The 14,764-nt window shown below is 27.6% G+C and overlaps 1 protein-coding gene across 1 annotated transcript; it reads right to left on the minus strand.

Annotated features, from left to right (window-relative positions):
- Positions 1 to 1,377: 1,377 nt before the first annotated feature.
- LOC107453166 (omega-amidase NIT2) lies at positions 1,378 to 14,136 on the minus strand. The gene is made up of 9 exons (XM_087150074.1): positions 14,021 to 14,136; positions 10,808 to 10,926; positions 9,343 to 9,463; positions 7,940 to 8,028; positions 6,765 to 6,858; positions 5,612 to 5,686; positions 3,297 to 3,474; positions 1,647 to 1,702; positions 1,378 to 1,573 (listed from the first exon to the last, which is right to left on the minus strand). Exons 1-9 carry the CDS (start codon positions 14,037 to 14,039, stop codon positions 1,473 to 1,475), a joined length of 852 nt encoding a protein of 283 aa, XP_087006200.1. The 5' UTR covers positions 14,040 to 14,136; the 3' UTR covers positions 1,378 to 1,472.
- Positions 14,137 to 14,764: the final 628 nt, after the last annotated feature.

The following is a 14,764-nucleotide window of genomic DNA, read 5'->3' on the forward strand; positions in this document are numbered from 1 at the left end:
TACTCTTAGTATTAAACTAACTCTTATTCACGTGAGGTGTTTATTGTAAATAATTTCTTGAAGTATCAAAACGTTTGCAATTATAAAACTTAAATAAATAAAAATATATTTTGTTTTAAAATTTATTCTGTTATACTTGCAAACATATTTGTTGCAAATATTATTTTTCATTGTTTGGTGAATTTACATCAGTGACATTTGCAAACATATAGTGATTTATTATCTTTTCAAAAATATCAGAATGTTTATTAGGCATAGCATGCTAAATTTTTGTCACAGTTTTATGCTTTTAAGAAAATTAAAAGGATTCTTATCAATGTTTTTAGTATAGCTGGCTTCCTCGTAACCGTCTTGTCTATTATCTCATGTGTCTTGAGGTTGATTTTGGCAATTGAAAAATTAACTTTTTTTTTGTGGTCATTTTAAGTAAAAATTTATCAGAATCTGTCTCTAAAATCCTTCTAGATCAATAGCTCATTTCAAAATAATAGCTTGCTAAGAAAAGTCCTTTCTAGTTACCCTAGGAGGTCAACTCATCCAGGGGTTTATGGTTAAATTAGCTTTTTACACTTTTTCCCTAATTTATAGTGAAATTCAAAATATTGAAAATTTAGCTGAAATTTTTTTTCTTTCTTCCCATTTTGACCTTCACAGTATATATTTTTTTTACTAAAATGCTAATCATGGAATTAAAAGAAATGCTTTTCAACTGATATTTAGTTTCAATGAACGGAAAAAAGGATGTTCAAATATTTCTCTCAAAAAGGACATCTGAAGAAGGTAAGAATGAATAGAATTGATTAAAGAATAAATAAGCCCTTTCTAGTTTCTCCTGGTTGTCAACTCATTCAGGGGTTTAAGGTTAAATTAACGTTTTACACTATTTCTCCAATTTATTCAAAATGGCATAGAAAATTTACTGAAATTTTTTCTTTTCCTGGTTACCATGGGAAAGTTTTAGAATATCAGTGCTTGACCAATTTATTAGTGGTTAACATTCAAGATAAACAGGTTACAAGGATTTTTCTCTCATATTTTATTTAGAATAAATTCTGTTCTAGATAATTGAGATCAACTTGACAAGTAAAATCGTTTTATTCGGTTAAGTGTGTATAAATTGATTTTTCAATGGAAACATATATTCTCCTTCAGAACTCCTACAACTGTTATTTGTTGGTATTAAAGTTCCACAATTTGGGATCAATGATATGAGGATGCCAATGTAGTCCTTATTTTCCTTACAAGTTGGTACCCTTTCATTTGATACTGGATAGGCTTCAAACTCTGAATAGGATTCATAATACTTAACACCATATATACTTGCGTATGTAATTTGTTATGTATCATATGTGCTTAATAAATTTAAAGATCTTCAAATAGTTAATGAAAAAATATTTATGTAATATATTAAAAATCTATTTCAGATCACATAATATACTTTGAGGATTAAGTTAGTACAAATATGCTTTCATTTACATAAGTATATTTTCAGAATATTTAATGCTGTACAAATCTTTCCTTTGCTGTTGTCTTATAGGAATTTGTTCACGAACTTCATTCACATAATCTAAATCTGTAATAAAAGAAAATATAAATTTATAATAAGATAAGATTATATAAATTCAATAATGAAATTCAATACTTGCCTATATCACTATAGAGTATAATTTCCTTCTCATTAGTGGTTGCAATTACATTTCCCCTATAAAAAAATTAAGATTAGGTAAAATAGTATTTACAAAATATACTATGGTCTCTCCATTGAAGATGCTAATTGAAATTCATTTATAATTTTCCTATTTCTGAATAATATGCTTAGATTTTAAATGGGCATATGTCAATTAAAAAAAGAAATGGTCATCTTCAAACAATGGCAATTCAAAATGTCCATAAAATTGAATCTTTCACTTAGAATAGCTTTATTTATTGAAATTGAAAAATAAATTTAAATAAGACTGTTTAATTTTAGGTCAAAGAATAAAAATTTTCATCTGCATGACTAGTTGAATTGCACTTATGAAGAAAATCCTTAAAAACTATTAATCCTATCAACTCACATTTTAATCTGATTCAATTCAGTGAAAAAAATCATGAGAAAATGTACATTACATGTTCAAATAGCCCGTTAGATAACAAAGTAAAAAGTGTACAATTCAAAAGTAGTACTTTTTATGCATAAGAACGCTTTTCTTCTATGTTTCTAGTGTTTTTTCTATTGACTCTCCTGTGTAGTCTCATTTGATTTAGCATGAAAAAATACACAGGAAAAACAATGTCTCATTTGCTGAAATCGCAATATCAGACGTGTAAAAAGTACACATATAAATTTACACTTTTGTACATGAAACACTTATTTATAACTCCTAAACTATTAGTCTGATCGCCTCAATATTTGTTCCATTCAACTCAGCATCCAAAAATACAATGGAAACAATGCTTTATTTACTTGTCCGGAAGAAATACAAATCTTTCTCTCAAAACACCATTTCCCTTTTGAAAAAAGGAGGAAAGCGCACGGAGGAGTAAAAGAGTATTCAGGCATCAAATAACATGGCAAAATTTTTTGTTGAAAAACACTGGTGATTAAGTTTTTTGAATAAATACCCTTCTTCTAGCTATAATTACCAAATTGGAAGAAAACATTTAAAATACATCAGTCTATGTCATAATTTAGTCAAAGAATTTTTCTTCCACGGTACAACGTCCTTTAAATTGTAATATTTTTTAACCTTTTCCAAACAATTTCTTTCTAGTAATAATCAAATTTAATGCATAAACATTGTCCCGTAGTGGACTGATCGTTAAGACACGGTTCCCAGCAGCTCACCGAAGTCAAGCATCACTGGCTACGGTCAGTGTGCGGGTGGGCACTTGGATCAGTCTGCGTAGGGACCGAGGGTGTACGGTATTGGTCCTCGTTAAACTGTGCTACCGTAAAGTGCTCGACTTCGGGCGCAGGTCGTCGGGCTACCGAAGCGTGGGTGCCATCCCCTCCGCAGAGGATCAAAATTGTGATGGCATGTCTTCGGATCATCTTCTGGGATGTTTCCCAGACCGTCGCCAATAGCCCATTGTGCAGCTCTAGTGCGACGTAAATTAACAACAACAGCATAAACATTGAAAAAAAATACTAATTTTAAAAATTAATTTTAAACTAAATTAATTTTAAAAACTATACATAAAATAAATTATAGAACAATAGGATATAAAGCATAAATTAATTTTAAAAACTGCATAATAAAATAAATAGAACTCTAAATAAATTAAATAACTAAAGTGTACCATAGATAACTCACCAAGGGTTAATTAAAGTACTATGACCCCAAGCAGTATAACCTGCATTAGTATCTCTGGCTGGAGATATTGTCGCAACATAAAGTTGATTATCTACAGCTCTTGCTCTTGATAGCAGTTCCCAATGGGCAGGCCCAGTTGTCATATTAAAAGCAGCAGGATACACCAAAAGTTGGCACCCTGAAATGTTACACCAGTTCAACAGATAAAATACAATATATCAAATGTATAGTTTACTGGTAAAATGTAAATTCAGATAATTGATAATTTTAGAGATATATTTTTTGAATATATCAATTCTAGTTTATTACATATTTTTTCTATTTGTGGATTAAAATCAGAGTACTATTACATGCAAAGAGATTCCTAAGAAAAAAGAAGGGCAGGGTGACGGTATCTAAATAAAAGGGTAATTTGAGTTTTGGAGGCCACTAACCAAGCCAAATTCATGTTATAAATAAATAATTATTGTATTTTTTAAATAATGAAATGAAATATCCAGAAGTACATATTTAGCAACACATACATTCATAAATCAAAAGGAAACGTACATCTTTTAAAAATTATTTAAACAAATGACAATACGAAAAATCTTATTTTCTGCGTGTATAAGCGGAGAAAATAGCTGAAATAAGCAAAAATGTGGAAGGATTGGCAGCTACGTAGATTGAATTTTCTGTTTATCTTTGAAATTCGAAAATAGATAAAATTATTTTATTTGAACTACTGAATTTCCAGAAAAAGCGGAATATCTATTTAAAAAAAATAACCGAAACTTTTAGAGAATCGAAGTTTTTGATAAAAAGGCTGAAATTTGAGAAACAACAGCGAAAAAAGCGGAAATCCGCTAAAGAGCGGAATAACAAATGGGATTTCATGCATTGGTTGTTATAATGAGGAGGGTCGCACTATAGAGTTAAGTGTTACAAATAAAGAGCACAAACTGTTTTAATGCATGTTTATAACATTTTAACAGTTCCCGGCTATTTTTACTTGTACTCATTAATATCGCTTTCTATGTTATTCATGCTTGTAGTCAAACTGAACAAATGTTGCATAAATTAATCTAGAAAAAGTTGATATAGCAAAATAACATAATTCAGAATGATTTGCATTTCAAAAGATATCTAACTCAATTCTGAAAAAATAAATAAATGATGGAAAAAAAGATCTAACTGAAAAAAATATTTAATTAACATTCTAACTGTAAAACACTCGAATACGGTTAGTTTTTTACAATTAGAATAATTAATTAATAAATTCGGAAAATATTTAATAAACCAGAATATTTAATCATTAACAGTTTATTTAACATTCTAATTTATTATCACTTTTTTCCCCCCTTTTCGTATACAGTTATAAGTTAGCAGTGTCTATACATAAATATCCTCATCTTTTAGTTTTACTCAATTTAATTTTTAGATTTATATTTTTCAGTTTTAAGAAATTGTGTACTAAAATAGTAAGATCAGTCATTGGCAAATGAAGTGAAATAATTCTACTATCAAGATTAAGTACTTTAGTTTATAATGTTAAAACCAAGAAACATTAACCTATCAAACATTAAGCAAGTAATTTCCTTGCCACATATCACATTTTACTAAAAACAGCATAGAGAGTCCAACATACAGAAGGTTAAATAACTATGTATTGTATCTTTAATATATGAGTGATAAACAGTGACCAAATGTTTAAATTTTATGTTGAAAGAAAAGCTTCGTTGCAATATTATAACAAAAACAATCAATTTAGCCATAACATTTAAGTTTAACTTTAAAAAATTTCCGGAAAGCCAAAAGAATTCTGTCTTTCAATAAAACCACTCTTACAAAACCTGTTTTTTTTAATAAAAAATCTAAATAGTCTTGTATTTTTTTCTTTTTTAAAGAGGTTTTTATTAAAACGTAAATGTTTTTTGTAAACTCAAATTGCCTGCTCAATGGAAAAGAAGAGATCAGGGACATCTACCATTAAATGGTATGCCTGGGTTTGGTTGAAAAGATATTTATGTTTTATTGTTTTTAATGTTTGCATTGTTTTGTGCAAAGACGCCTACTCAGTGAAAAAGAGACAGCTACCGTGTAATGGTATGCCTTGTTTTGGTTGAAAAATCATTGATGTTTGTTTGCATTGTTTTGTGAAAATTTTTCATTTTTTCTTGAAATTGGGAATAAAAATTATGAAAAAATAATTACATACATGCTTTAAATGAATTAAATTTATTGGCTTGATTCAAATAATTTTCAGAGACAATGAAATTATACATACATCTAAAAACAAAAGCTAATCTTATTTTATTTTATAAATATGAGATTACCTTTCTCTGCATATATATTAGCCATAATTGGGAATCTAATGTCATAGCATATTCCTATTCCAACATTCCAGTTGCCTAAAAAATATGACATAAATTAACACACTCATAAACTGTGCACAAGTTTTTGAAAATTAGAACTTAAGTTCAAACTTCTTTCACAAACTTTACAAAAGTTTTTTTTTACCTGTGATATATCTTATACAAATTTCCTAATAGTTTCATACAGAAAATTTAAAATATATTTATAGAAATTTTAGTAAATTGTTTGACATAATATTAAGTTGTTGTATGAAACTAGTTTTATTTTAACTAATGTTAATAACAGCAGAATTTTCCTTTTCCGTTGCTGTTAAGGGATTGTCGGCGTTTTAAGAAGGGCGGTCCGCCCTTCTAAAAACGCTGCTAATCCCTTAAAAGCACAGCCTTTTTATTCAGATTCCAATTGCAAAAATATTAATTCACTGTTTAAATAATAATTACACACTCTTAAATTAACTGTGTTTATTGGTTCAATTCTGATTACTATTAAAAATATTTACTTTGTTAGGATTATTCCCAACTCTTTAAATTTTTAGAAGTATCTCTTTCTTAAAGGAATATTGAAATTTTTTTCAATGGTTTTAATTTTTTAAATTATTTATTAAATAAAAATGCATTTTTTTCAAAATGCAACTTTAAATGTTTATTTTCTCATAACTTTCAATTTAAGCAGCACTGCAGATACAAACAATTTTCATCCAATACAAGAAAAAAAAGAGAGAGAAATTGCTGCCTTGGAATTGTTGGAAAATTCATCGAGTACTTCAAGATAAAAAGAGTAAACAAACAAAAATGATGGATTTTTTGGTTTTAGAATTTAACAAAGAGTAATTAAATTTGTAAGCATTTAAATTTTAGTTTTCATGTCTTTGATATATTAACATCCTGTTTTTTTAGGAAGTTTCTGCTCAGTCCAACGAGTGCCTTTAAATAAAGGTTCTACTGTATTACCAATAACATACTAATGCTTTAGAGTTCTAGATATGTGGGAAATGAACAAATGCTCTTTTTGCTCAATCTTACCTTAAAAATAAATATATTTGTTCGATATGTTGTGTTGGTTAATGATTACTAACTTAGACTATAGCATTTGAGAGATAATTATATAACTTACCCATTTTAAACATTGTAAAAGAATTACCAGCAGATAAAGCAGTTGATTCTTTAAATGTTATCTTTCCAGGAATATCAATATCAAAAAGATGAACCTAAGTGAAATAAACTCATGAAAAAATCCAAAATTTTGAATTTTTAAATTACAAAAATACCATGAAAAATAATTCAATGCAATTCATTAAATTCAATAAGTTAATTCAAAATTATTCATACAGTAAAAATGATAAGAATAAAATTACCTAATCTAAAAAGTAAGGTTTCCAACAAAATTATTGTATTAGTTATTACTAATTTCTTAATTAATGTTTAAAATATTTTGAGTGATACATTTTCTAAGTTTCGTTAAATTTGTTTAACGAAATAATTTTTAAAAAATTTATGGTGCATTAAAACAAAAATTGGAAATTAGCAACTGTTCAAAAGTTTCACAACTAATTTTTAAGATAAATCTAATATTTAATTCATTTGAAACAGCATAATTACATAATTTAAAAAAATATATTGAGCACCAAAGTAGATATACACAATTATTTATTGTTACTAGGAGGATTAAAAATTAATAAAAAAAAGATGAAATAACAATATTTAACAAAGCAAGATTATTTTTATCCTACATAAATAAATACTTTTCTATGTCAACAGAAAACTTGAGTTTTAATACATTGAAAAAAATAATGGTCAAATTTTTTCTCTAACAAAAAACAAAACACACTATTATTATTACTTTAGTTTTACACAAATAATAAGAGGCTTGGAGATAATGAGAACTGATCCTGTTTTGATGTTAGAAGAAGTTTAAGAAAAGATCTCCTGATCCCCCAATTAGTCTGAAAAAGACTCAACAAGTTGAAAAAAATAAAGGAAAAGCTTAATAAATCCTATATTAGCAATCCAAATTCTGTAGCACCAAATTATAAAAACTAATTTTGAATGAAAAAAAAAACTGTTAATTTTCATTAATGATAATAATTTTATGATTCTTATTAATTAAAATAAGTTTATCTAATGCAATTTGTAAAAAGGATCCATAATTGGAAAGGAACAAAATTGCATTAGAAATGAATCAGTCTAGCTTAAGCATAAATTGGTAAATAAAGTGCTTAAGATTCGAGTCTAGTAAATGTAACAATATTTATATATTGAACATTTATTAATTTTATATTATATCTATACCTTTTGATGCTTGGCTATGAGTTCTCCCTCAGGATTGTAAACTAAACAGGTGTTATATAACTTTGAATCCTGCTTTTCGGGAAATGTTCCTAAAAATTAAAATAGGTCATTTTAAAATATTTTTCAAATACATTTACAAAACTAGTTTCCAGATTTTTCAACAACAACAAAAAAAAATTCTTCTGCCTCTCAACAAAAAGCTCAAGTTTTTCCAGCAGGTAGTGACAACTAACTGATATAGTCTGTGTTTGCAGCAGTAATTTACACAAAAATTTCTTATTTTTGAGTTCGATTTCTTTTTAAAAAAAAGGCTGAAATTTTCAACGTCTTGTTAATGGCAAGAGGTTTAAATTGCTTTATCTGTTTATACTATCCATTTCTTTTTTAAAATGAAAATATAATATTACAAAAAGAAAGACAGTTTAAACTATTTCATTTTATTTAAATTGGAGACAACATTAATAAATTCCTCTTTTAAAATTTTACCAAGAAAAGTGTGTTATTTTTTTGATTAAAACTACCAATTATTTATTATTCTAAGATACATATAGTCAGAAATAAAGTTAGCTGTCTCTTTAACAACCTGCTGGGTGCACACTTACACGTTAAAAGATATATAAATTTGTAATTGAATATGTTACCATCAATGTAAAAAATTAGGCATTCTTTAGAATGTTTAGTCATTTCATATAATGAATAAAATCAATCAAAGTGTGAAATTAATAATGTTTAACACATTGCCTATGCATTCTATGTAGTAACTAATGAAAAAGCTACAGGTACTCCATATAATGATGAGGCAAATTAATACAGTTGACTTTTAAATATCCAGTTTAATGAGGCAAAAAATATGCTGCTTAACAAAACAGCTAGATAGAACGAAATTCTACCCATCCACTTTCCTACATAATTCATCAACATATGTTACACATTTCAAGATAAATGATTAATGCGAAAATATTCAAAGCTTATTAATAAACTACTCAAATGTGAAAATTCATGACTATGAAGAATCAAAATGTATAGACCACAGTTTTAGTATTCCTCATTTTTGTATTTGCCACCTACCAGGACAAGTTTTACAAATGACCGGTTCCTGTATTCGTAATGTTTTACCAGGCTGGATAGTACAGAAACCAGATAGCCATGAACTGGATAATTGAGAGGCTGCTGAAATTTCCATAAAAACTAAATTTTTATAAATTCACACTTTGACTAAAAACTGTTTGTTATCCCTAGGAATTCTATATAATGATAAAGAAAAGTATTTAATATTTTATACTTTACATAAAAATGCCATCGATCCATACCATGACCGCCTACATTTCAAAAATTGACAGTAGACCAGTAGAAGATTAACAGTAGCAGTAGACAATACAAGGAAATAAATTGATAAAATTTACCTCCAATCAAATAAACTTTATTTTCTTTGGCAGTGTCAGAAAGTAATTTGCTAGTTTCTCCAGGAATATTTTCTGCATACTGTTTAAAGTAGTTAACTCCATATGGTGAGTTGAAGCATTCCTATGAAAATTAACCATGTATTGTATTAATTTTTTGGGCTAAATATTAATAATATGTTTATGTTATTCACTGATGATGACTCATCCCTGGTCCAGGGGTGCAGAATACATCAAATCGCGCAAACGAGGTTCGGGAGAAATTCAGGCAGCCCTGGAGAGATTTTTGATGCATGGTATTTAAGAAACTTTCTTACTTCTGTTAAATCTTGTTGGCCAATTAAAAATGTAATATTTTGACAAATAAGACATAAGAAATATGGAACTAAAAGTCATCATTTCAACTTTAAAATACACATTTTTAAAATTTATTTTAACATATTTAATTTTTTAACTTCCTATAAAATTTCTGAGTAGGAAAAAAAATGTTAATGTCATTTATGTTAAATATAACACAAACAAATTAATGTGTCAATTTGCTTATTTATTAGTTTAAATTCCTTAAGTTTATGAGTGGGACCTTAAATTTAGTTTTATAAAATATTACTATTTCAATATAATTAGACTTTATATAATTTTAAACTCATATGCTAGTTTATTCAAGAATTGTGTTAAATCAAGTGTATATAATTTGTTTTATTGAAACAAAAATTAAAATAAAAAAATTTAACTATATACAAAATTTTTTTGAAAAAAGTTATTGTTCCTAAAAAAAAGCCCTAAAAGGGATATTTAAAAAAGTAAAAAATTTTTTGGAGAAACATTAGGCCTTGAGAATTTTCTGCACCCCTGGCCTGATCTAAAGAAATAAAATCATCAATAAATACAAAGAATTACATTCACTGAATATTCTATTATTAATCAAAAAATTAGTAAATTGTTGAAACCTATTTAATCATTCACACCTGACCACATCAATACAATGCTTATTTTTCTTCTAAAAAAATGCTGGCCTCCCTAACTTTTTTTGTCAGAAAATATTAACTGATATAAAAATTACCATTTAAAAAAGAATTAATTTACTATGTTCACAAATAGCTCTTATGAGTTTGTACTTCCATAAAATAAATTTAAAATTATAATAATAAATTTTTTAATCATATTTTTAAAATCCTTATCAAAATTATGTAACACTGTAAAGCAATATTTAAAAAGAAAGCCAAACCAAAATAAATTATAATGATTTTATTCACAGTAGAATTTTAATAATACAAAATGAGCCATTTTAAGGTTTAAAAATTTATTTATTTCAATTAAAATGAGAAGTATTATCTTACAGGTAAGCATCTTAAATTAGCTCTATTTTGTGGGGCTTCTTAAATGAATTTTTGTAACCATTTAGTTTTTTTTAACAATTTTAATATCTGAAAATTTATTTTTTCAATTAAAATGAGAAATATCATCTTACAGGTAAGCATACTAAATTAGCTCCATTCTGTGCAGCTTCTTTAATGAATTTTTGTATTCTGTTCAAGTTTTGTTCTTTACTTGTAGAGACAGCAAATTGAATAAGAGCCAATTTCATTTCTAGAATTCAAAAAGACACCAAAAACATAAAGTAATTATGTAAAATTCATTAAAATGAAACGTCCAAGTGATCAATGAATTGTAATGCAATTGAAGAACTGAATAGAATAAGAGTTTCCGAGACATTTGAGTAAATATAAGTAAATTAGTTATATTCGTTATATACATTATAATTATGTAAAATAGTTATATTCATTATAGTTTAAATGTTTTTTCTTTTGCTTCTCTTAACCTCAACATACTGAATATAATTGTGAAGGCATAATTTGGGGAATATTTCTATATCAGTGCCTATTCATTTCAGTTGAAACCAAGGTGGGTGCAGACTGGGTTTCTTCTGGGGCATACACTTGAAAAAAGTATATTTCCAAGGTGTTTTTTTGTTTTTCAAAATTAATTGTACTAGATCTCAATAGATTTTACAATACTCCAAAAGCAAATACTTTAAAAATATGCATTCATATTTTCCAATACTGTAAATTATTTTCATTTAAACAAAAACTTCCAAGCATCAAAAGTCAAAACTTTTTTATACATAAATTGAAATGCATTCAACTTGTTTTGAGAACATACTAATGTGCCTTTAATTAGAAAGAAAAACTGAAATATATTAGTATATTATATATATATAAATTAAGAATTGGGGCTAATAAAATCTCAGGGATATTAGGGCGCTTTCTCACAGTTAATTATTCACATCCAGTCTTCTTATTCTATTTTTGGATTCAAATATACAAGAATTAACAAGTTTTTCTCTTTATTAAGTTTGGGAACCATATTACTTCCTTGACCTATTTAATGGACAAATTGTAATTACTAATGTTTCCCGCTTTGTTTGTGATTTAAGAGTTCATTGGACTTGTTTGCAAGATTTTTCCTAAATTTTATTCAGACACGCCTGATAATTTTATTCTCTTGTCTGACAATAATGGTTAAATAAAATTTGATTTGCCCTGGATACATCCTGTGCCAGTGTGCCCAACTTGCCTGACTGTCTTCGTCAAGTATATAAAATAATATGAAGAAAGAGGTTAATGGAAAAAAACGGTGAAAAGTTAATTAGAAAAATAATTTTTTATATTTTACTGAAAGGGATGTATATATTCAGATGTAGGCCGATTTTGAAAAATATCGGGAAATACAAAATGATTCCCTTTTTATTAATAATAAAAAGGTTGGTTTTTAAGGGTATATTAAAAGAATTAATGCAAAAATTTCAATTAAACTTTTGTAAGGGATTTATGCTTAAATTGAGTCCGATTTCAGGTAAATACAGGCCATACAAGTCTTCAGACAGGTACAATAAATAATTTCGATTTTCCTTTTGTTAGATTATGAGTTGAGTATTAGTTATGAGTTACAATAGCAGTTATTTAAATTTGTTGCAATGAATACTTTTATTAAAAATTTTGTAATATAAAAAATGCAATTATGCTTAAGAAAATTTATAAGTTTTGAATTAAAATATTTCATATATTGACAATTTATAAGCGCAACAAAAAGGCAAAATGCTTTTCCTCAATGTAACATTTAATAAGCCACAGTGGCCCAGGGAGTTAAGTTTTTGGCTCCCAACGGAGGTGATTCAGATTCGAATCCCAGAGGTGACTTATTGATACAGATTCTGCTCCTGGATCGCACTGATCATAGTGCTGGCATAAAATATTCTGAGGGGTATAATAATCATGGGTTGGAATCCCTTGCCATCGGGCTAACCAGAGGAAGTTCTTGTGGTTTTCCTCTCCATGTAATGCAAGTTAGTTTCATCAAAAAGTACTTCAGAAGGCTAGTTTGTCCCAATACTTGATCCAGGTGTTCCCTTGTCTTCTGGGTTGGGTTCAAAATAACAAGGCTACGAGCAGAGCATCCACTCCTTTCTTCTTACTTACATCAGTTTTTGCACACACAAAAACACTTTGATGCATTGGTAAGGTACTGATCAGAAATATCACCCCCTTAAAAAAAGAGAGTCACCATTATCCACTAAAATTTGTATAAAAAGATTTGGCAAAATAAATGAATGCTATGAAGTTAAGGAAGACTAAAATTAGAAATTCTTCCTGGAAATCTCAATTTTTTTAAAAAAAATGTCGCTTGGATCTTCAACATTTAAAGAACTTATAATCCAATGCAAAAAAATAATGCATGATACATGATTTCTCCATTTTCAAGTAAAATTTTTTACTTTAAGTAAGAATTATTCATGAACAAGACACGGTTTATTCATGAACAAGAAGAAAACTAAAGTAATGAGAATAAATCAAAAGAAAAATGACAAAATTAAAATCGAAAATCACGAAATAGATGACATAGAATCATTTAGCTATTTAGGTTCTATTGTAGATAAAAAAGGTGGAAGTAGCGAAGATATTAGACAGAGAATAATCAAAGCAAGAACATGTTTTAAGGGATTACATAAATTTTGGAGAGAGTCAAATATTGAAATAAAGACAAAAATAGTTGTTTACAAAGCTATTGTTAGAGCAGTACTATTATATGGCGCAGAAACCTGGAAACAGACTAAGATCGAAATACAAAAATTAGAAACCTTTCAAAACAAATGTTTAAGATTTATTTTTAAAATTTTCTGGCCTTACAAAGTATCAAATCAAAATCTATTAAAGAAAGCTAAAATAAAAACAATCGAAGATGAAATTAAAAAACGAAGATGGAGCTGGCTCGGACATATCCTTAGAATGCCCAAAGAAAAAATTTCATCTGTTGCGCTTACATGGGCCCCTGATGGTAAGAGAACAAGAGGAAGACCCAGACTTACCATCCAGCGCATGTTTTTGGGCGAATTAAAAGAATGTGGAATATCTGGCTGGGAGGAAGCAAGATCTATTGCTAAAGACAGGAGGCGTTGGAGGGATATGCTGGAGGCCTTAAGTGCCCAAGGCACGTAGAGGATAAGTAAGTAAGTAAGTAAGTAAGAATAATTTTGAGAGAGGAAGAATATAAAATATAAAAACATGAAATCATCAACTCAACTAAATAAAATGAGACAATAATCTTAAAAATATTTTCTTTAAAAGTCATGATAAAATATTTGATTGATATTTTTAAAGATACGAATATCATTTAATTTAATTACTGTGTAAAAATGCTGCCATAAATAGAAAAATAATCAGAAATCAAAACTTCCGATACCGTACAGAAAGATAAAGTAAATAAACAAATTACTGCCAGATTCTAAAACTTGAATGGAATTGAAATTTCAGTCTTAACTGTGTTAACTCCAAGATAAGGTTCCAAACTCTATGAAAATGTTGATTAACTAAATAAAAAAACAATGTAAATTAGAAAATGTAAAAATTAGTTCTAAACGATAATAAAAATTGACTAATGAGATTTGTTTATTTAATTATTTGAACCCACTTATCGCTAAAGCTGAGCAGAAATAAACAGTCATATGGCTTTTAGCAAAAATTTATAATGACATCACAAGCTTGTGTAAATAGTAAATATGTGTGTCACAGAAAAGGGTAATTATGACAATGGTTTAAAGATATGTTTCCTACATCACATAGGATGAGTCTTTGAATAAAACTTTCAAAATAAAAAGTAAAATTTCTCCCATCTGTGCTTAAAAAAATAGCTCCAATTATGTATTATTTGAACGTTAATGAGTAATTTAAAAACAATAATTTTTATACAAACACCGAGCATTACATTGGAGAGAACTCTTATTTATTCAGCGTATAATATTACACATTCTCAGGTGTTAGCAAACATTATTTTGTTTATCTTGTAGAGCAGTCTTATTCTTATTCATTCGGTATGTGTAATGAAACATTGACTTTGGAAGGAAGTTTAAATGCGCTATCAGTTGTTTCTA

This window comes from Parasteatoda tepidariorum, chromosome 8 (genome assembly GCF_982258835.1).
Source record: "Parasteatoda tepidariorum strain Cologne lab strain chromosome 8, Ptep-v5.0, whole genome shotgun sequence".
Classification (NCBI taxonomy): domain Eukaryota; kingdom Metazoa; phylum Arthropoda; class Arachnida; order Araneae; family Theridiidae; genus Parasteatoda; species Parasteatoda tepidariorum.

Bases quoted from the DNA above. Each gene is read 5' to 3' on its own strand.
- LOC107453166 (XM_087150074.1), bottom strand. The intron at 6,859-7,939 runs GTATAGATATAA...TATTTCACTTAG, and splicing joins TCATAGCCAAGCATCAAAAG to GTTCATCTTTTTGATATTGA. The intron at 1,703-3,296 runs GTGAGTTATCTA...ATTTTTTTATAG, and splicing joins AGTACTTTAATTAACCCTTG to GGGAAATGTAATTGCAACCA.